Genomic DNA, 21,019 nt, shown 5'->3' on the forward strand with positions numbered 1-21,019 from the left:
AGCATGGTGTGACCTTGGGAAAGTTGCCTCCCTTCTCTGGGCCTAGCTCCCCCTTGCCAAGAGCAGACAGTGCAGGGGGCACAGGGGCCGATTCACAGCAGGTACTTGGTAGAAGGCTGTTCCCTCCTCTTCCTGGTTCCCAGAGCCCAGGACTCCAATGCACATTCCTGTATGGTGCTGCCTTCCAGAATGTCACCAGCCTGCAGGCCAAAGGCAGAACTGGGTCCCGCTTCACACCCCAGCAGAGAAAGGTCTGGGCCAGGACCAACACTCAGGCATCCTCCAGACCCTGCTTTGATTCCAGCAATGATGAGTGGTCCATGGCTGCCGCCTTGTGGCCTAGTGCAGGACTGCAGCCAGCACGCTGAGCTGGGGCAGTGGCCTTAGCAGAGCAGGGGGCGCCTCCAGTCTCACCCACTCAGGTGGGCCTCAGGGCTGGCTGGGCAGTGCAAGGTCAGATCCAGGAGCGGATTCCAGTCCCTCAGCACTTGGATAAGGGGGTCCAACCTGTCCTGGCTGGAGGCAGAAGGGTCAGACATTCGACCTGTGGATCTGGCCAGAGCGACCCACAGGAGGTGGGAGACTCAAGGGGCTTAGCCCCAGCCTGTGAAATAGGTCAGCAGGACTCAGGGAACTGGTTCCAGTCTCCTGCCATATACCTCCCCTTCCTGAGACAGCGAGAGGGAACCTGGAGTCCAGCTCCCCAAGTCTTCCGCTGGACCCCAGGCTCCCCACTGAGCTGGATGCCTGAGTCGGAGGTCACATGGTCCATCCCCACCCACTCTGCCCAGCCCCACTGGCTGAGGCTAAGGATGGAGGTCAGCCTGTCCGCCCACTGAGCCCCCGAAGAGCGGGTGGTAATGAGGCTCTAGGCAGAGGCGGGAATGTGGTGTCTGGCACCTCCCCAGGGAGTCCCAAACCCATCTCTGAGCAGCTCATTATTTCCTCTGCAGGCCAGGGCCTCGTCTTCTTAGTGGAGATGGCCAGGCAGTGCCCAGTGAGGGCAGCCCCCTGGTGCATGGCAGGCCCCACCTCTGGAGGGGTAGGCACTGGGGCCACAGGTGACCCAAAGGTGCTTCTTCTCAATTTCCTCAGGCTCCTGTGGCTCTGACCTTATGTCTCCAGCAGGGGGCTGCTGTAGGGCTGCCAGGCCTGAGTCACTGACACACTACACCCAGGCCCCAGCTGGGACTCAGACTCGGACTGCAGCAGGACAGGGGCTTGTGTCCAGCCAGGGTCAGTGCTGGCTAGGAAAGGACCGGCATTCCCAGCCTGGCTGCAGGATAGTACAATGGGGAAGGCATGGAGTCAAGCCAGGGCTCTGCTTGGGGAAGGGGGTCGTCTGAATAGCTCAGGACCTGGAGAAAGCAAGGCCTAGGTTCTCAGCTTCAGGCACTAGGCACTCACCGCTGGGCTTCCCGACCTCCTGTCCCCTCCTACCCCAGGACGCCCAATCCCCTTAACCAATCACAGGCCTCAGCACCATAGGGTAAAATATACAGATATATTTATATTATCAAAAAGTCCCCAAATTGGGGAAGGGGCATCAGGTAGTCTGGACCCCCCACTCAGCCCAGACTGGAAGGAAGGCTGAAGTCCCCAAAGCGCAGCTCTCAGCCCTGTAGAAGCTCAGCCAAGAGCTCCCTCCCCGTGAGCTGAGTGCTCCTCTACAGCACCCGCTTTCTGCTGTTCTGGAGTTTGTTGGGAGGAGCAGGGGGCTCCCTTCCGGCAGCGCCCCAGGGCCTCACGCCTCTGAAAGGGTGGTGGTCCTCCCAAGTTCCTGACTTATGCCCATCTCTCCAGCCCCACAAGGACAGTGAACCCGGTGGGGTGAGCAGGTTGGGCCAAGAGGTCTGAACACCTGGACAGAGTTGGGAGAGGTTCCTGCCCAGGCTGACCCTGCTGCCTCCCACCCCTGCCGGGGAACCCCATGCTGCAGTCAGGATGGAGGATGTGGGTTGTGGGGTGCAGTTTCCCATGCACCCCCCGCTGGCTCACATCAGGCCTTGGAGCATAAGGGGTGTCTGAACAGAAGGCTTCCAGCGGCGGAATCCTAGAACCAAGGATGGGCTCCTGTGCTCAGACGTTGCGCAGAAGCTGCAGGAAGGCAAGAGACCCACAGGTATTTTGTGAAGGCCCAGAGGGGCTGGCGCCCCGCTGAAGCTGCTGCAGCTGCTGCAGCCACTCTCCACTGCCAGCTGGGGAGAACTCCAATCAGCCAGGCTCCCAGCTCCCAGGGCCAGGCAGAGGGGACTCCCAGCTTCCAGGGCCAGGCAGAAGGGGCTCCTTTGAATGGTGTGAACCAAAGAGGCCTATGAGGGCCCCCACCAAGGCTGGAGGGAGGGGGCCGGAGGGCAATCGGGGAGGACAATCAGGGCAATCATCTACTGTGGAGTAGAAGGCAGGCACCCAGCCAGGCCCCCAGCCCCCTGCCCAAAGGCATGGAGAGCCACTCACAGACAGAGGGTCCGCGGTGAAGGCAGCCACACTCCGGCGCATTTCATTTTCACTACCTCGAAGGGGGATCAGTGACACGCTACCCAGCCGGACCTCAGGCACTGCCCGGGACACGCGTGAGGGCTCTGAGGGCCACACCAGGCCGTCATGCTGGGGAGCAGAGAGGAAGGGGCTGGGCTCAGCTTCAGTTCACCCAGACACTCAGCCTCAGTTCTGCCCACCCTTCCCAGAAATGCCTCCAGCTGTGGTCTGAGATGACACCCTCAGCTTTGATCCCCGCCGATATGAGAAGCAGCTGTGGGGAGAACATGACTGCATCTCTGGCAAAACACGGCCAGTTCTGTTACTCAACAACTCCAATCTCCAGATCCACAAACCCCTCCAAGAACCAAGAAAACATTTCTCTTAGAGGAACACGTCTGCACCCCGTCTTAGGAACCGGGAACTACAGAATCCACCGTTTCCCTTTAGGCTTTGCTTACCAGGAAGCTCAGGGCTAAAAGAACACAGCTCCAAGAAAGAACTCAGCCTAGCACCCTGGTTGTTTTGTCTCCCTTTCCCTAAACACATATGAGCTCTCACTTTAAAAACTCTGTGTCTTAATTCATCTGTTTTAAGTCTAACCCAGCCTCTGGCCCTGCTCTGGCTCAGGAGTCATCCCCACCATGTCCCTGCCTGGGCTACCACAGCCACTGCCTCACTGGCCTGCTCACCTCTGGGTTCTACCCTCGGTCCCACTGCCCGACGCTGCACCCAGAGTGAGCCCTCGAAGACTCAAGCCTGCACCACACTCTGCCTAAATGCCACCCCCACCCCCGCCAATGGTTCCCCACTGACCTCTGTGTCGAGGTCAGTTTCCCTAGCGTGACCTACAAGCCTCTTCTGAGATTCTGCTTCTCACTCCCTTTCCTGTGCTGGCTTCCAGCACTCCTGGCTTCTCCCCTCACATTCCACTGTAACAATCTGTGCTTCTCTTGCATATCTCTGGACCTTTGCCTAAACCGTTCCCTCTGCCTAGAAGCCATCCCCCTCCTCTATGCTTGGTGAATTCTCCCACATTTCCTAAGACTCAGATCCCCTGGGCTCTTCACTGCCACCACAGCACTGATCACACTGGGCTATAACTGGCCACTTCTGAGTCTGTTTTCCTGTCCACATGAGGGGTGCCCCAAGGGCAGGGTCTGTGTCCTGTCTGTCCCTAGCATCCCTGGCTTGGGGCTGGACTAACAGTAGGTGCTAGGAAGGGTTTATTGAATAAACTAGCAAATGAATTAAAAGCAACTCAAAATCTCCTTGAAGCAAGGGGTGGGTTGAATAGCACAGAAACCAATGTCCCCATTCTCCATAATGGAAGCCTCCAGGGACCCACCCCACACCCCACACTCTGCACCTGGTACCTGCACAAACAGGAAGGTAGCGAACCACTCCCGGAGCTCCATCTGTGTGTCACAGCAGAGGTACCTGCAGGGTTGGACGCGGACCCACATGATGCCAAAGGCCTGACTGAGCAGGGAACACCGTGTCTGCCTTCCCAGCCCAGGGTCTGCTAGTGGTCACAGATCTGGGCAGTGATGAGGGACACAATGAAGGGGGACGTGCCACCATCTTTCCTCAGCCTGGGATCTCAGGATGAGGCGCTCACTCACCACTGCTGCTTCTCATGTTTCTCTGTCTCATGCACCACTGTGAAGCCCCAGCTACAGAGGAAGAAGGGAGAGAGTTGGGTGTTTGACAGGCCATAGAGGCTCAACGCCCCAGTTCCCAGGACAGAGCCCAGAAGCCACAGCCAGAGCCAGAGCCAGAGTTCAGAGCCTTCTCACAAGAGTGGCACATCCTGGCCTCTTCCTGTCTCAGCCCCAACCAGCCTCCCAGGCCCTTGACACCCCTAAGCCCCAGCCCTACCCTCAGAATCTGTGATTCAGTAGGAATGGGGTGACACCTGAGAATTTGTGGGGTTTTTTTGTTGTTTTTTTTGTTGTTTTTTTTGAGATAGGGTCTCACTCTGTCGCCCAGGCTGGAATGCAGTGTCGTGACTACGGATCACTGCAGCCCAAACTCCGGGACTCAAGCGATCCTCCCGCCTCAGCCTCCTGAGTAGCGCGCCACCAAACCCAGTTAATTTTTGTATTTTTTTGTAGAGACAGGGTCTCGCCATGTTGCCCAGGCTGGTTTCGAACTCCTGGGCTCAAGCAATCCACCTGACTTGGCTTCCCCAAGTACTGAGATTACAGATATGAGCCACTGCACTTGGCGGAGAATTTGTGTTGAAGGTGTGTCCAGGTGATGCTGCTGGTCTGGGGACCACACCATCAGAGCCCCTGCACCGACCTCTGTCAAATTAAAAACCCCAGCTGTGCCTCCCCCATCAGTTCTGAGCCCCCATAAGCCCCAGTAGCAGGCCTATCTGCCCAGTCCCAGCTTACCAGGTGGGTGGCCTGAGTTTCTTCTTCACTCCCAGGTAGACTTTGAGACTCTTAACAGGCCACTCCTTCTCAGGCCGGTGACTCTGGGGTAGGGCAAGGAGAAGAGGGCACTTTAGTCTGCAGAAAGGGCACTGGGGCCGCTCTCCCGACTGGGCAGCTCCCTCTTCCAACTCCCCAGCCCTCTTTGCATCCCAGCACAGGGCGCCTCCTCCAAGAAGCCTTCCTGATAAAGCCCTCCCTGTTCACAATCTAGCCCAACCAACCTCCCAGCCCTAGGCCCCCAAGGCCTGTCTCCCTGCAGCAGTATCAGACAGTCAACCCTCAGTCTCCGAGGCAGCCATCCCAACTGGGACATCTGTAACAGCGAATCCCAGCACCACCCTGATGCCCTGCAAACTGGAGGACTTGAAGTATCACCCTGAATCAGATTGTATGTGGAGGGAGAACTGTACATCCTCCCCCAGCACCAAACTGGAACGAGCGGGTGTGATCAGAGAGCCTCAGTTGACTGCCTGTGTCTATGTTCATCTCAGATTATTCATTTCTCAGCCCTCTCTGCCCCACGGAGGCTCCAGGGTTGACCGTGTGAACAGAAGGCTTGAGGGACCAGCAGTTACTAGCTCTTTGGTTCCACAAGAAGGCTAATGACTCAAGCTGAAGCAGAACAGCTGTTCAATAGACCACAGGAAGAACTTCCCAATGGTCTAGGTCAGGAAGCGAGAGACCAATGTACTGGGGAGGGACACCAGATTGCCAAAATGTTCACCTCTGGCCCCCGCCTCTGCATATGGGTCTGGGCTTGGAAGGAGCAGGCTGGCTCGGAGGCAGAGGGATGGGGGCAATGACCCCCAAGGAAGAGGCTGGTTGGAGGTCAAGCTAATGAGGCTTCCTCCTGCTCTAGGAGCCACTTGCTTGAAGCCCTACCCCTACCAGGCACCCCTGGAGTCCACAGGGGCACCAGAGTGAATGGCAGGGGAGGGGGATTCACTTACAACCGAAACTGGGGGTCAAAGACTGAGCCAGCTCCCCCCTGTTCCCCACCATTGCTCCCAGCCACCACCAGGCATGGCTCCTCAGCAGGGGCCAGAGAAAGGACGGCCAGGGGAAGGGGAAGTTTTGGGAACTGGTGGACTTCCTGTGATATCACAAAAGGATGGGCTGCTTAGGGACTGGAGAAGACCTCTGTGCTCTCACAGGGGGTGTGGCTTAGGAGGGCCTTAGTAAGGACTTTTCACTCTGCTTTTACCCCGATAACTGCTGATTGGAAAGCCTCATGTCTTCTACAGACAGCACCTAACCTGATTATGGCCATGTGCCCAGGAGGGCCTGGAACCAACTGGGCTGCAGGCATGGAACAATCAGGGCTGCAGACAGGGAGGAAATTAGGCAGGCGGGAGGAAATCAGGCTTCGGACATGGAAGAAACAAGACGTGGGGGAATACAAGGAAGAAACCTGTATGCACACACAGAAGAAGCAAGGCTGGGAGCACTAGAGCAATCGGCCTGCAAACTGGAAGACAGCTGATGGCAGAAATGGAAAGACTGAGACAGAGGCTATAAAAGAGATTCGGCTGCAGGCATGGAAAACACAAGGTTCTGGGCATGAGAGAGGAAGGATGTGGGGGAAACTGGACTCCAGGTACGGGAGGAATCGGCTGAGGGGATGGAAAACAGGCTGTGGGTTTGGAAGAAGTCAGGCTGTGGGTGGGAGGGGAACAGAACTAGAAGCAAGCAGTCAAGTGAGTTGAGGGTGGACGGGACAGGCCCAGTCAGGCGCAGAGGCAACTGCAGGAATCAAGGCATTCAAACCAGGCTGTGGCTCCAAGAATGAAAACACAACCCTCAGGCCTCCGATTCCTTGGGGTCTGATGTGCATGACATGTGTGTGATGTAAGGGTGGCTGAGTCAGAAAGTCTGCAGAAGTGGGTCTTGGGAGGGAAGGATGTCAGTCAATGCAATCTCCTTTTGAGAATGACTCCCCCAAGCTGGAGTGTAGTGGTGCAATCTCAGCTCACTGCAACCCCAACTCATGGGATCAAGCCATCCTCCCACTTCAGCCTCCTGAGTAGCTGGGACTACAGGCATGCACCATCACATCCGGCTAATTTTTATAGAGACAGGGTTTCACCATGTTGCCCAGGTTGGTCTCAAACTCCTGGACTCAAGCAATCCTCCCACCTTGACCTCTCAAAGTGCTGGGATTACAGGCATGAGCCACTGCACCTGGCCCAAGGACATTTCTAATCAGACGGCTCATGTTTCCAGCATCTCCAAGGCATGGGGCCATGGGCAGACAATGACGTTTACTCTTGATGCTTAAGGGTCTCTGCTGGAACTAAGATCTTTCTAGCATGTGCCTTTTCCAGGTGCCTCAGGGTCTTTAACAAGAGGAGACCCCCAGGATAAGGCACAAGTGGACATATAGCCTACTGAATCACCTGAGATTGTCCCAATTTCAAATATTCTGTCCTACTGCCGCATAAACCAACAAATGCCAGAGTTGATAACCCCGTGGTAACCAGCTCACATCTGCTCAGGGCCTCTGCCAGGCCAGAGGTGTTGGCTGTCTCTGGGGTGTGAAGAGCACCACCTACCCTGTGCTGAGCACTCCTCCCTGCTGAGTCCTCAAGTCGGAGACTTCCAGGAATACAAGCTTGCATTTCCACACTAAGAAACCTGGGTGCAAGTCCCAGTCTACACTTATAGATGGCCTTGGGCAAGACACACAAAGCCTGTTTTCTCACCTGGAAGTGGGGACAGCCCTCTTCCTCAGAGAACAGTAGTAAGGATTCCATGTCTCAGTATGTGAAGGGCCAGCACTAAGCCAGGTTCCTTAGGGAACATTAGATCTCATCCCTTTTTCTAGCTCTCCTGCCTCCTTCCTTCCATGCCCAGGGATCCACAGCTCCCTTTCCAGGTACCTCAGCCATCTTCCCTCCCTTCTGCCCACAGCAAGGGTTCTAAACACTCCTAGAGGGAGGGGGCCAGGGAAATAGCATCCCAGAACCAAGGGGGATTGACTGGATGGGCAGATAGGCTCAGAAGTGAGGATGTGATCACAGAAGAGGGCAAAGGAGAGAAGAGACGGTGTTTCCCACAGGGTTAGCAGGAGCCCAGGATGCATTAGAGGAGGCACAAAATGCAAAGAGAAGGAGATGAGGTCCTGCTCTATCTGCTCTGCTCCTGCCATGGCAGCCAAGCCTGTTCAGATGACCTCAGGAAATGCAAGGGGCAGGAAGAGGCTGAAGACACTGGGGATGGGGTGGGCGGTAGCTGTGGGAGCTCAGACTAGACCACCGGGCTTGGAACCATGTCTCTGTTGCCCATCCTGCAGGGCAGCAGTCCCCAGTCTTTTTGGCACCAGGGACCAGTTCTGTGGACAACAATTTTTCCATGGGTGGGGGGATGGTTTCGGGATAAAACTGTAAAACCTCAGATGTTCAGACATTAGATTCTCATAAGAAGCGCACAACCTAGATCCCTCGCTTGCACAGTTCACAGTAGGGTTTGCACTCTTATGAGAATCTAACGCCGCTGCTGACCTAACAGGAGGCAGAGCTCAGGCAGTAATGCTCACTCGCCCGATGTTCACCTCCTGTTGCACGGCCCTGTTCCCAACAGTTGGGGACCCCTGCTGCAGGGCATCTATGCTCTGTAGCCCCCAAGGCATAGCTGGGACCCATGGGGGCATCATGAGATGCAGATTCTCAGCAGAACCTGAGCAAGGACCTTTTCCAGACAGAAGTATCCCCCTAGGAACAGGGCAGCCCCAAGGGCGGAGGGATGAGCTCTCTCTCCTAGGAGTGTGCAGAGTGGAAATAGCCAGCCAGGAAGCCTCAGAGAGACTGCTACCCCAGGTGGGGGTATCCCACAAGCCTCTCTCGTCCCACCCTGGCATGTTAGGATCAGGGCAGTAGCAAGAACATTCTGACAGTCCTGGAACACTGTCCAGGGTTGGAAATAAGGTGGCTCCAGGGATGACAGGAGATGAAGATCAGGGCTCTAATTCAAACCTAGGTGCCATCATTACTGGCTCTTTAACTTCTACACTAAGTCCTTTGGAAAATTCTAGAGCATTGCACTGATAAGGAACCCTATATTGGGGAAAGGACCCTGGGACAGGATTAGGGATAAAGGGGAGGAGCTTAGGCCCCAGGATAGGGGCCAGTGCCAACTGGCAAGGGGGCAGGGACCCATGCCTGGAGATGGCCAGGAGCCCTGGCTGTCTCCCCATGCTCCCACCCAGCTCATTTGGCCCCCAGGTGGTGTAAGGCAGCTGGCAGTCAGCCCACAGCTACTCACGGTCTCAGGGGCCCCGCTCCACGGCCTCTGGCTCTGTTTGATAGAGGATCAGGGTTATGGAAGAAGTCCCAGGTCTAGAGCCAGGACAGCATGTGCAGTGATGTGTGGGGTTGGGGTGTGTGTATGGCATGTATGTGCAGAAGGTGGAGGGTGTCAAATGGAGTCTGGGTTGGGAGAACACCTGCATGTGGACAGAATGAGTGAGGAGGGTGGCCTGGGAGGCATATGACATACGATATGACAAGGCATGCACGCACAACTTGGGGCTGTCATCAAGTAACAGGTTCCTGTGGATGCAGTGATAAGGCACAGGCACAGTGAGACAGAGCATGGGCATGGAGTGGTGTGATGGCATCCGGGTGCCAGGGCTTAGTGGGGCTACAGGGCACACTAGAGTGGCCATCCAGGGCCACAGCAGGAGGGGTCTTGAGAGTCTACAGTTGTCCCCCACTGCTGTGCCATCCTGAGAGCCTGTAACGGGAATATTTCCACTTGCAGACCAAGGGGAATCTCTGAGCACATTCAGGTGTACAGGTGCCCACCCTGGGGCAGAACCCAGCGGGGCCACTTACCCGGACCTCCTTGTAGAGCCGCAAGCAGCTGCTGTTGAGGATGAAGTAGCGATCGTGGAAGCCACCTGAGGGCAGGCCCAGGCCCAGGAGGCTGCGGTCCTCACGGAACTTCATCATGCCATGCTTGGTGTCACCGACACGGCTGGCTGGGGGGTGGGACTGGAGTGGGCACAGGCTGCACCAACCCCTACCCGGGGCTGGGTCCCAGGATGAAGGAAGCTGCCCCATCCTGCCCCAGCCTCTCCATAGAGGCCCACCCACTTGGCGCCCTCTGTCTGAGCTGTTCCTACCTGGCACCACCAGGTCCCACCCTGGCTCTGGAAGAGAGGACCACCCGGAGCCTGGCCACCCTGCAGGCACCACCTACCCAGGTACAGCAGCATGGCCTCCATGGCCTGGTGCTTCTTCACCACCAGGTGGCTGTCCGTGCCCAGCCCGTGCAGGATGGGCAGCACCTTCTCCGCAAAGTGCAGGGGGCGCTCTGGGGAGAGGTCACACCTACCGTCACTGGGACCACATGGCCCGATACCACCAAAGGCTGGCAGATGGGCACCTATCACCTACACATCCCCTGTCCACTCCAACCGTCTGCAAGTGCCACGACACAAAACACCACCATCATGACCACCCTTCCCATGACCAAGCTTCAGGCTTGACACACCTGGCTGTGACCAAAGCTGCTCAAATTCAACATGTGCAAAACCATGCCCATGATCTCCACCCCCTGCCTCCCATCCCACCCTCCCTGTGGCCCCCATCAGGGAAACACCACCACCACCCGCCAGGCTGCTCAACCCAGAAACAAACCCCTCCTCCCTCTCCCAATCCACACGTTGAATCTCTCTGCTCTGTCCATCTCCACTGCTGCCACCCCAGCCCACATTACCGCCTTCTCCTTGGACGAAACCATGGCCTTCAAAGTGTGCTCTAATTTCCCTCTCCCCACCCATCAGCGAGTAGCAATCTTCTTAAACTGCCATTCACTAGCCCTCCGATGGTCTTGCATTGCTGCTAGGCCCTGCATGGCTGCCTCTGCCTCGATCTCCAGCCCCACCCATGTCACCACCCCCTCACTGCCCTCGTCTCCTTGAAAGGGCTGTGCCTCTGCCCACCACAGGGCTTTTGCCTTCTTCACCAAGTAACCCCTACTCTTCCTTCCCATCCTGGCTCAGGGAAGACCTGGCAATGCCAAGGGTCTTTCCTCCACAGCAGTTAACGCATCTGTAGTTGAACATTTATTGGTATGATCATTAGACTAATGCCTCCATCCCACACCAGACTAACCCCCACGAGGATAGGGACTGTGTGTGTGGCTCCCTAGCCCAGTGCCTGGCACTCAACAAATATAGTAAAACAAATGAACAGATACAGCCTCATCCTCCACTGCCATCAAGACCACCTTTACCATAAAATACCTTTCTCACCTCAACCATCACCATTGTCACTGACATCTTCTATCAGCCACATGACAGCCATAACCTCAATCCCTGCCAGCACCCTATCACCACCATCACAGAGATCAGTGTGACAGCAACACGTCATCAAAGCCCTTTTCACCACCCATCCTCATGTGCAGGGTAGGGGAGGACAGACTGGGGCTACAGCTGAGACAAGACAAGCCATACCACACCCTGCACAAGCCCAGCATCACCCACCTGCCTCCTCCCTCTCGTTGACCTCAAAGCAGGTCCAATAGTCCTTCTCCCTGATGCCCACGTTCCGGCGATCCAGGATCTCCAGGGTGAGCTCCTCAGCAGTCATGGATGCTGGGATCTGCAAGGACCAAGGAGGAGATTAGCCTACCTGTGCCTAGCCCCTGCTCTGCCACAACCTTGCTATGTGACTCAGAGCCTGAGCCCATCCTTCTCAGGCCCTTCTGGAGTCCTGGGATAGAGAGGGGTATTTCTGAGTGGTTCTTAGGAGCAGACCCCAGCACCAGCCAGATACAGGTCCCAAACTGGTCCTCTCCTTGGGGTAGAAGCACTGCTCCCCTGGCCATCTGAGCCTGTACCTGGCCCAGCCTGATTCTCTAGCCCCTTGGCTTCTAGGTCCCAGCACCTACCTTGATATGCTGCTCAGTCTCTGCCTTCTTCTCTTCCAGATACACTGTGCAGATGAAGTCACCGGCATGCTGCAGGGAGACAGGGCTCAGCTGGGGGCCTAGGAAATGGGTGCAGGTGGCAGGCCCAAGCCCCCCACCCAGGCTCCAGCCTTCACCTGGGTCCCACTGGCAGTGCCAGCCACGCGCATCTTCACAATGGCAGTGATCTCCTCCCTCTGCTTCCTGAGCTCTTCCTCATCCACCTGGGAAGGGGCGAGAGGCAGGGACAGGTGGTCACCGCCATCTGGAAGGATCACCCCTGCCCTCCACTGCCCACTGGCCAGGGACGCACACTAAACACCACCACATAGTGGTTAATGAGGTCTTCCACCACACGGCCAGCCTTGTAGTCCTGCCCATCTGTCTGGAAGAGCGTGGGCCCAAACACAATTGCCAGGTTGTGCACGTTCATCTGGTTCGTGTCTGAGAAGCACTGAACACTGGAGAGGGGAGGAGGAGGGCTTTGAGTGAGGAGTCAGGCCAGAGCTTCCCATCTCACCCTGTTAATTTCTGACAGGTCCAAGACTGGTCTGGTCAGAGGGGACCACTATTTAACAGGGTAGGAACAGTTTTTCTGGCCATATCTTGGGTCCTGGTAGGAGCAGGACTGGGAAGCTGGGAGATCCAGACAAGGTACCCTGGCCCCAGTTGGAAAAATCCTCTACAACAGTGGTCCCCAACAGTTCTGGCACAAGGGATTGGTTTCATGGAAGACAATTTTTCCAAGGACAGGGTCGGGGGGCAGGGGATGGTTTCAGAGGCATTAGATTCTCATAAGGAGCGCGCCACCTCCCATGCGCGGTTCACAATAGAGTTCCGATCCTTTGAGAATCTAATGCCGCGGCTGATCTGACAGGAGGCAGAGCTCAGGCAGTAATGCTTGTTCACCCACCACTCACCTCCTGCTGTGCAGCCTGGTTCCTAACAGGCCACGAACCTGTACTGGTCTGTGGCCTGGGGATTGGGGACCCCTGCTCTACAAATATCCAATGTTAGGGCAGATCACAGTCAGCACTTGGTGCAAAAGCCCAGCTGGCTCCCAGAGGAGGGTAGTCAGCCAGGGTGGGGGTAGAAGAACCTTCATCCCATCCCCCCAGAATCTCACAATGGTATCGTCCCTCACCAGTACAGGTGGCTGATAAGGGCCTTCACTGTGGCCCGGTTGACAGGGGGCAGCCGCACCAGCAGCTCTCGGTACCTGGAGACCTTCTCCTCCTCGTCCTCAATCTCTGGGTGGGAAAGATAAATCAAGTCAGAAACCCCCTGTAACTATCTTCCCCCCACCCCGCCTGGGCTGCTCTGCCTCTCATGGTGGGTGACAGCAGTCCCTGTGCCCTCCAAGTCAATGCAGGCCAGGCATTCAACCAGGGTAAGGAACTCTCGGTCTTCCAGGGCCCCTGGCTCTGTATGGAGCGGCGATGGGAATGAGAAGCAGAGGCAGGCAACTGGAGCCTGTGGGTTAGGGTAAGCCTAGTGCAAGTGCCACAAGGGAAGGGCGCAAGAGTCCGGAGGGATGGGTGGAGGAGGAGGAGGCTGGGCACGGGCTGCAGGGCCCACCTGAGGCCTCCAGCCAGGTTAGGCGCTGGGCGCGAGTGAAGAGCCCATCAGGCAGGTCGCGCAGGAAGCGCTTGAGCGCCGAGGAAACATCATCCACGTGCTGCTCGCCCTCCTTGAGGTGCACAGAGCGCGCATCCTGCCGCAGGCTCTCCAGCAGCCGCTGTGTCTTCGATGTCTGCCCACACTTGCGGTAGATGCCCTCGGAGGTCAGGCCTAGGGAGGGGCGGGGCCAAGCGTTCGGGGCCTGAGGCATAGAGTCATGGGGCGGGGCCACGCAGCTCTGGGGCGGGAGGCGGCTCTCCGGGAGGGGCGGGGCTGGCACCCTAGGGGCAGGGCTCACCGCACTGCGTGATGTAGTCCACACAGCGGTACACGATCACCGGGATATCCGAGTCCCCAAGCTGCTGCTCCGACAGCGTGTCCCCCATGCTGGCGGCTGCTTTCTGGATGGCCCCCAGCCAACCCATGAAGTCCAGCCGCCGCTCGCCCTGTATGTACAGTGTCCTGGGCCAGGGACAGTCAGTCACTGAGGGGCCTACACCTATCCCACCCTGTCCCCAGGCCCATCAGACTGCTCCAGCCTTCTCAGAGCCCCTCAGGGAGGCCGTGGCTCACCTCCTTCGCTCCACCAGCACCAGCACCTGGTTCTCACTGTCCCCCTGGATGGCTGTGGAGGGGTTAGTCAAGGTGAGGCCCAGGTCTTGCTCCTGATCCCCAACCTGCTCCCTCCCTCTGTGAGCACACACACACCCTTGAGACCCGCCCACCAACGTATGGGGTGGCTGAGATGCACCCCAAGGACATGAGAGGGCAGGATGGCGGCTCTGGCCAGGCCAGGCAGAGTTCAGATTTCCAGGCAAGGGCTGGGGGCCTGGGAGCCCAGGATAGGGTGCCCTGGAGGCTGGGGGCCCAGGTCTGGTCCACGCACAAAGCTCCTGCAGTTTCCGTAGTTGCAGCGGCTCTTCGCAGGGCCCGTCCGGGAAGACAGCACGGAGCTCCGAGCCACTGAGAGAGAACCAGCCCTCCTGGGCCCGCTGTAGGCTCAGGCCAGCTTTGTAGGGTAGGCGTCCGAGCCGCTCAAAATCCCGGGCCAGCAGATCCTCGGCTAGGGGAGGCACGAATGCCTGGCAGAGAGGCGCCGGGGGAGACAGCATCAGCCAACGGCACTGCCTGCCCCAATGCCCCAGCTCCTTGGCTTACAGGCACATGCCCTCTTCCCACCCAGCTGCCTTCTCTTCTCTTCCCCAAGGCAGAACCAAGCCCAGTGATGGAACTTGGGTACCATGCGCCACTTCATACCCACTCAGATGTGCCCGCCTCTGGAAAGCCTTCCCAGACACCTTCTGGAGGGCCCTTCTCTGGGCCCCCACAGCACCAAAGCATTCTTGCCCTCTGTTGTGGCACTGGTTACACTGCTGCTGCCGCCTGAACTACACCCGCAGGGGAGCTGTCTCCCCCACCCACATGGGAGCTACTGAAGAGCTAGGACTAAGCCTGGTTCATCTGGGTCCCCAGGTCTCCGAGGGCTGACTCTCAGGAGGCGCACAAGACAACTGATCAACGGAGAAGTGAATGATAAAAAGTCACAGGCTCTCACAGCACAGGGGACCCCACAGGCACCTGGCTCTAGTCCCCGAGGCAGAGCTCTCCCGGTGGCCTCCCTGCCTCTTCCCTCCAGCCTCTGCTTGCTCGCCTCCAGGAACGAGGAGCACACCCCCTCTGGAGGCCGCACTGTCCATCCTAAGATGGCTCTGACTGTCATTCACTGTTAAACACTTATTGAGCACCTATGGAGTGCAAGGCCCACAGCCCTTCTTCTGCAGAGCTAGGATAGGTCTGACCAACTCCGCAGAGGGCTGCAGATTACAGTAGGCTCTTAGTGGGACAGGCCCGCTCCATGTCTGCTGCCCTGCATCTAGCTTCTGCTCTCTAGACGGGGGAGCTGGGATACATGGGATTGGCCAGGAGGCCCCACCTTCCCCAGTCAGACACCCTTACACCCGCCCTGCTACCCCAGGCTCACCTTAGCAATACACTTGACCCACTCATGAGCCTGCTCCGCGCTCTCCAGCCCAAACAGGTACAGCCGTTCTCCCTCCGTGTACACCTCAAAGGTGTGCTCAAAGCTGCAAATACACAGGCCAGGACTCAGGCCCACCTCATCCAGCACGGGCCCACCCCCAACCCGCACCATCAACCGCCATCCTCTGCCCCCTCCGCACTGCCTTGGCGCTTGTCCTTACTCTGGTCCCCTAAGAGGTGGTGGAAAAGTCTTGGGCTAGGGCCTCAAGAGACCGGAGTCGGCCCTTGTGCAGCCTCCGTTTGCTGTGTGACCCTGCGGAGGTCCTCCCCTTCTCTGGGTCTATTTCCCTGTCTCCCCAGTGGGGGATTGTACCTTATAGCAACCACAGTCTGATTTGCCCAGGAGTACTCACCCGTGGGTGTCAGGAGGGGGCACTGCCAGGCACACAATCTCGCTGGCCCGAATCTCTCCATTGGGGGTCACTGCCCGCTCATTCTCAAAGTAGCTCAGGACCCCGTCACCAAGGACACACCAGCGCCGGCTGAACTCTGGGGAGAATTTGGGCAGGGGAGCCCCCCACCACCTGAAAACCACCTCTGCATCCTCCCGGGGCTCCTGCTCCCATCTGACCCATGAGCTCTTCATTCTCTCAAGTTTTCCCTAAATCCATCCACCTCTCTGCATCCCCACCACGCCAGCCAGCCCACAAGTCATCCACTCCCCCAGGCCTCTGCAGCAGCCCCTTCCAAAATCCCAGAGTGATCTAGCTAAAATCAGACCCCATCCTTCCTCTAACCAAAACCATTCCATGGTCCTCAGGACAGACTCTGTGCCCCTCAGCCTGCCATTCAAGGCCCTGCCAGGTCTACCCCTGCCCGTCTCTCCAGCTGCCTCTGTCACTCCTGGACACACACATCCCTACCCAGCACTCCCAGCTTTTGCAAACCTTGTCCCCTCTACCCACCACCTGAATGTCACAGGAAGCCTTCTATGCCCCAACCTCCTTTTCCAGAAGCATCCATCACTCTGTACTCTGCCTCCTGCTACAATGGCTCTGAAGGACTGGCAAGGTCCCATAAAAGAAACAGAAATGGGAATCTGGACCAGGAAAGGTAATGGAAAGGATAGGCTGTCATGGCCATGCAGGCTTGTACCGTTCACAGCACTGAGCTTTACAGTGGCTCAGAGCTTCCTGGCATCCAGGGCAAAAAGGATGACTCAGGCAGTTGTTACATAAATGACATTGTCAGGCAGAGGGAGGCAGACCTGGGGCAATGAGGTTGTGAACAGCATGGAGTTCCAAAGAAATCTCTTTGGGAGTTGGAGGGCTTTGTCCCCGTAGGAAAGCACGCAGGAGGTGCTGAGGGATGTTGTCAGCAATGACCTCACAAAGTTCCCACAGCAGACTCTGTCTCTCATCCTGTCTGTGAGGGCCTGACATTTGCTCTTTGAGAGCAATGTGTCCTCAGGCCCGTCCCCGCAGATGGGCTCCCTCCAGGAGCACCAGCTCTGCCTGAGTCATCCTTCATTCTGCAGATATTTGCCAAGTGCCCACTGTGTGCTAGCCACTGTTCTAGGATCTGGGGGCTACAGGCAGTGGTGGCCAAAAGGAGTTTATGTCCCAGTGGGGTACAGAGAATCTATAGATAAGTACATTAATGGACAAATGAGTACCAGGTAAGTGGTGTGAAGAAAATGCAGGGTAGCCAGGCGTGGTGACTCACGCCTGTAATCCCAGTACTTTGGGAGGCTAAGGCGGGCAGATCACCTGAGGTCGGGAGTTTGAGACCAACCTGACCAACATGGTGAAACCCCATCTCTACTAACTAAATTAGCCAGGCATGATGGCGCATGCCTGTAATCCCAGCTACTCGGGAGGCTGAGGCAGGAGAATTGCTTGAACCCGGGAGGCAGAGGTTGCGGTGAGCCAAGATCGTGCCATTGCACTCCAGCCTGGGCAACAAGAGCGAAACTCCATCTCCAAAGGGTAAAGGGAGAGATGGGGGGTGCTATTTTGCATAAGGTAGTCAGAGATGACATCTCTGCAGGAGTGATACTGAAACAGAGACCTGACGGAAGTGAGGGACTGGCCATGCAGATACCTGGGGGAATGCATTTCAGGCAGAGGGAACAGCACAGGCAAAGATCCTGGTAGGTGACGACGTGTCTGAGAAACAGTGAGGAGACCGGCAGAGTGATTAGGGGGGTGGTTCAGAGAGGTAATGGGGGTGGTGGCCAACTGTGCGGGCTCTTGTGGATTTTCTTCTGAGTTGGGGAGTGAATCAGAGGGATAGGGCTGAGATCAGAGGGATAGGGCTTTCGTTCAGTCCTCAAACTCCCTACCAGCCACAGGCTCTTACTACCAGATGCTCAGCAGAGCCCATATCCAGTAGGGGCTCAATAAAGGCTCATTTAGTCCAAAGAAACTCTGGCAGTGACCTGCTCTGCAGTGTCATGCACTACCCCCACTCCCACCAGGATCATTTAGGAAGCACCTACTGTGTACCACAGACTATATCCAGGAAGCCCTCCAGGGTGACTCTGCCAGAGTCCACCAGTCTGGCCAGCCCTGGCTTCCCTAGCCCTGCAGCCATGACCAGATGCCATGGGCCAAAGCAGGGTCTGGGGTGGCACCCACCTTCCCGGGCCCGGCGGTCCTGTAGCAGCTTGCCGGCAGAGGCAGTCTTGTAGAGGAAGCCACTGTGGCTCACGGTCGGCAGGACAACTGAGTAGTGCTTTTCCAGGGGCTTCATCGAGTCCAGCCGAGGCACCTCTTTGTAGGCGGGGAAAGGATGGCAGGTCATGCTGGCCACCCAAGAGGGTGTCCCCACCTCACTCCCACCTGGCCTGGGCATTCAGGCTCACTTTCGAATCATCAGCCCCAGCTCCCTAACTGGCAGCCTCAAGCTCCCCCTCCTACCTGCAGGGTCTTGTCCAGGCTGTTTCTCCACCTCTCCCCACTTGTGGAAATTCACTCCACTCCCAAGGCCCAGTTCCAGCACCTCCCCTTCCAGGAAGCCTCCCTGATTCCTGCCCCACCCCACTCTCCAGATTGGAGGCATAGGCCAGGCACACTGGCATGAGGGGGGCATTGGGCAAACTCAATAATAATCCCTGGAAAGAGGATTGTCCCAGACAGCGGGAAGCTCAAGGTGGCAGCCTGACTACAGCCCTGTTCCCCACGGTCAGCACCGTGGGGGGGCGATGATCTGTCCCCAAGCCCAAGCCAGTTGGGTGGTCTCCTGTGTCTCCCTGGACACCTGGGCTCTCTCCAGCCCAGTGTGCCCCGCCCACCCATGGCCCTGAGCCCAGAGCCCCAGCCATTGAGCTCCACCCTCAGTCCTGGGATGTAGCCCCAGAGGCCAGGCCTGGGCCACGAGCTGTGCTGCTCAGCCCACTGACCCCTCCTCACCCACCCCAAGAGGGAGCCAATGGTACCCAAATCAAGTTCAGGATTGAGCTCCACCCAAGCAGGGCAGTAGACAGGGCTGCCTAGGTGGGTGACCCACACATGGAGAAATGTAACTCAGCACCCCTCACGCAGCAACACAGACACACTCTGCACACGCATGTACTCCAAAGCTCTCAACATCCCCAGAAACACAGATCCAGGGGGCTCAGAGGCGCACAAACACCAGCACAGCTGCCAGCCATCCTGAGGGGCCCACACTGCAAGTCAGGGAAGTCATCAACAGTCACAGAGACACAGACACAGAGGAACATGCATACGCAGTACAAATACACACTGACATGCAAACCCAAGCACACCCCAGCTCATACATGATTTATCACAGGCCCTTGAGGAGCTGCGATCACGGCCTGAGAGCAGCAGGTAAATCAAACCCCACCAGGCACTGCACAGCCTGGTGGACCCCCACCCTCTGCCACGCTCACCTGTGGTCCGGTTGTTCCGAAGGAATTCCATCTGCAGCGTCTGCCCCGCCTGCTCTGCAAGAGCCAGGGGCGTGGGGGCCTCAGGGTCCCCCGAGAAGCAGTTGATCCCAGCCCCACAGCCCAGGAGCGCCTGGGTCTCAGCCAGGTCTGTGGTGGTGACTGCAGCACACAGGGCCTAGGAAGAGGCAGGGGAGGGTCAGCCCAAGAAGGAGTAGGGGGCCCACAAGGAAAGGGGCTACAGGGGAGGAGAGGAAAGAAGAGGAAGGAGTCACCCAGGCCTGGAGCAGTCCATCCTCAGACTGAAAGAGAGAATAGGAAGGAAGAAAGAGAGAAGGAGAGGGAAGAGAGAGGCCAAGGGGAGGAGGGGTGAGCAGGGGCTGCCTAGCAGAGGCCAGGGGATCCCAGCTGCCCGGGGCCTCACCCCTGCTGGCCGCCTGGACACAGCTGCCCAGTCAGCCAGAGCCTCCAGAGGATCTCAAGCTCCTTCTGCCTTGTGGAGGAGCCGGGGGTGGGGGGGGGGGTGCTTTGTAGCTAATTCCTCCCACATTTGAATTCCTCACCGCCTGCCCAGCCCTCCCAACCAATGGGAGTTGCCGCCCTCCTGGCTTGCAGGCTAGACTGGGTTGGGCTGGGAGCAGGACGCCTGGGTCCCTGGGAGGTGGAGGCCTGACTCCCACCGGGCTTCTAGCTGGACTGAGTCTGCCTGGGAGGGGCGGTTTGGGGGAGGGGCTGAAGGCCAACCAGAGGTCACAAATGGCATACCCCTGCCTCGGAGCTGGCTGCCTCCCACTCAGGCAGAGCCAGATCAGGGCCTAAGACTTGGCTCCCAGCCTGTCAGGGCCTGGGGCCCATGCGGGGCCTCATCTTGAGTGGGGTGTGGATGGGGGTGGGTCAGAGCAGCCTAGCTGTTTTTCATGAGCCTGACAGGAAATAGCATCCCCATCAAGTTCACTCTTTTTGGCAGGATTCAGAAGCAACAGGACGGGGTGCAGGAGACTGAGGAATTGGGAGAGAGACAGACAGATGCTGGGGATGTGCCCTTGGCCCAAGGGTCAGGCCTGGCTCCTCCCTGCATGGCCAGAACTTTTCACATGGCGTAGGCAGGGCCCTTCTGCCCTCCAAACATCAGTTTCCCCATATGCCAAGGCATCTCCCTGAGCTGGTAGATGAGATGGGTTAAGACAGCATGAGGAACAGGGCAGCAGAAAGACGGGGGTGGTCCCAAGGGGCCCCAGAGCTGCAGTGCCCTGACCTTGTCCAGCTCCTCCTGGTTGCCAAAGAGCGGGTGGTAGCGGCGGTACTTGCCCTCACGGTACTTGGCCTCCAGGTGGCACCGCCGGGTGCTGGGGCTGCTGCTGGGCTGCAGGGCCTCACTGGGGGGCACGTTGGCTGCCCAGAAGCGGTTCCCAGCGCCATTCCCCAGCTGTAAGAAGAGCTGTGGGGGTGTACAGGAGGTCAGACGGGCCAGCTGACAGCCAGGGGCCGTGCCGGGCAGAAACTTGGTTTCTGAGGTTGTTAGGAAAGGGGCTGGGAGAGCCAGGCCATCTGACCACTTTCCCAATGGGGAAGGTGAGGACAGCCTGGCCTGCTGGTGGCTGGGGATGCTCCTGCCACCAGCACTGGGCTCTGAGCCTAGGTCTCAGGCTCAGTGACAGGACAGGGAGTCAGCAGACTGACAGGTGGATGCCTC

General features: G+C 57.8%; 1 protein-coding gene across 23 annotated transcripts in view; it reads right to left on the bottom strand.

Annotated features, from left to right (window-relative positions):
* Positions 1-1,490: 1,490 nt before the first annotated feature.
* ARAP1 (ArfGAP with RhoGAP domain, ankyrin repeat and PH domain 1) overlaps positions 1,491-21,019 on the bottom strand; it is a 67,807-nt gene continuing 48,278 nt past the window's right edge. For 11 of the 23 annotated variants that reach the window (XM_063783146.1, XM_024347333.3, XM_063783157.1 and 8 more), the window contains 21 exons: positions 20,582-20,764; positions 19,330-19,504; positions 18,074-18,208; positions 15,848-15,983; positions 15,436-15,538; positions 14,341-14,536; positions 14,028-14,079; positions 13,753-13,916; positions 13,413-13,625; positions 12,979-13,084; positions 12,148-12,295; positions 11,972-12,058; positions 11,817-11,885; positions 11,410-11,527; positions 10,122-10,235; positions 9,755-9,900; positions 4,881-4,963; positions 4,104-4,154; positions 3,855-3,918; positions 2,458-2,607; positions 1,491-2,097 (listed from right to left, as the gene is read on the bottom strand). In XM_063783146.1, coding sequence (XP_063639216.1) covers positions 2,080-2,097; positions 2,458-2,607; positions 3,855-3,918; positions 4,104-4,154; positions 4,881-4,963; positions 9,755-9,900; positions 10,122-10,235; positions 11,410-11,527; positions 11,817-11,885; positions 11,972-12,058; positions 12,148-12,295; positions 12,979-13,084; positions 13,413-13,625; positions 13,753-13,916; positions 14,028-14,079; positions 14,341-14,536; positions 15,436-15,538; positions 15,848-15,983; positions 18,074-18,208; positions 19,330-19,504; positions 20,582-20,764 — 2,511 coding nt within the window. In that variant the 3' untranslated portion in view covers positions 1,491-2,079. Of the gene's footprint in view, positions 2,098-2,457; positions 2,608-3,854; positions 3,919-4,103; positions 4,155-4,880; positions 4,964-9,182; positions 9,216-9,754; positions 9,901-10,121; positions 10,236-11,409; positions 11,528-11,816; positions 11,886-11,971; positions 12,059-12,147; positions 12,296-12,978; positions 13,085-13,412; positions 13,626-13,752; positions 13,917-14,027; positions 14,080-14,340; positions 14,537-15,435; positions 15,539-15,847; positions 15,984-18,073; positions 18,209-19,329; positions 19,505-20,581; positions 20,765-21,019 lie in introns of all 23 variants that reach the window. The other 12 variants (XM_024347330.3, XM_024347332.3, XM_024347331.3 and 9 more) reach the window with 3 other exon arrangements.

The sequence above is a fragment of the Pan troglodytes genome, chromosome 9 (assembly GCF_028858775.2).
Source record: "Pan troglodytes isolate AG18354 chromosome 9, NHGRI_mPanTro3-v2.0_pri, whole genome shotgun sequence".
In the NCBI taxonomy this organism is placed as follows: domain Eukaryota; kingdom Metazoa; phylum Chordata; class Mammalia; order Primates; family Hominidae; genus Pan; species Pan troglodytes.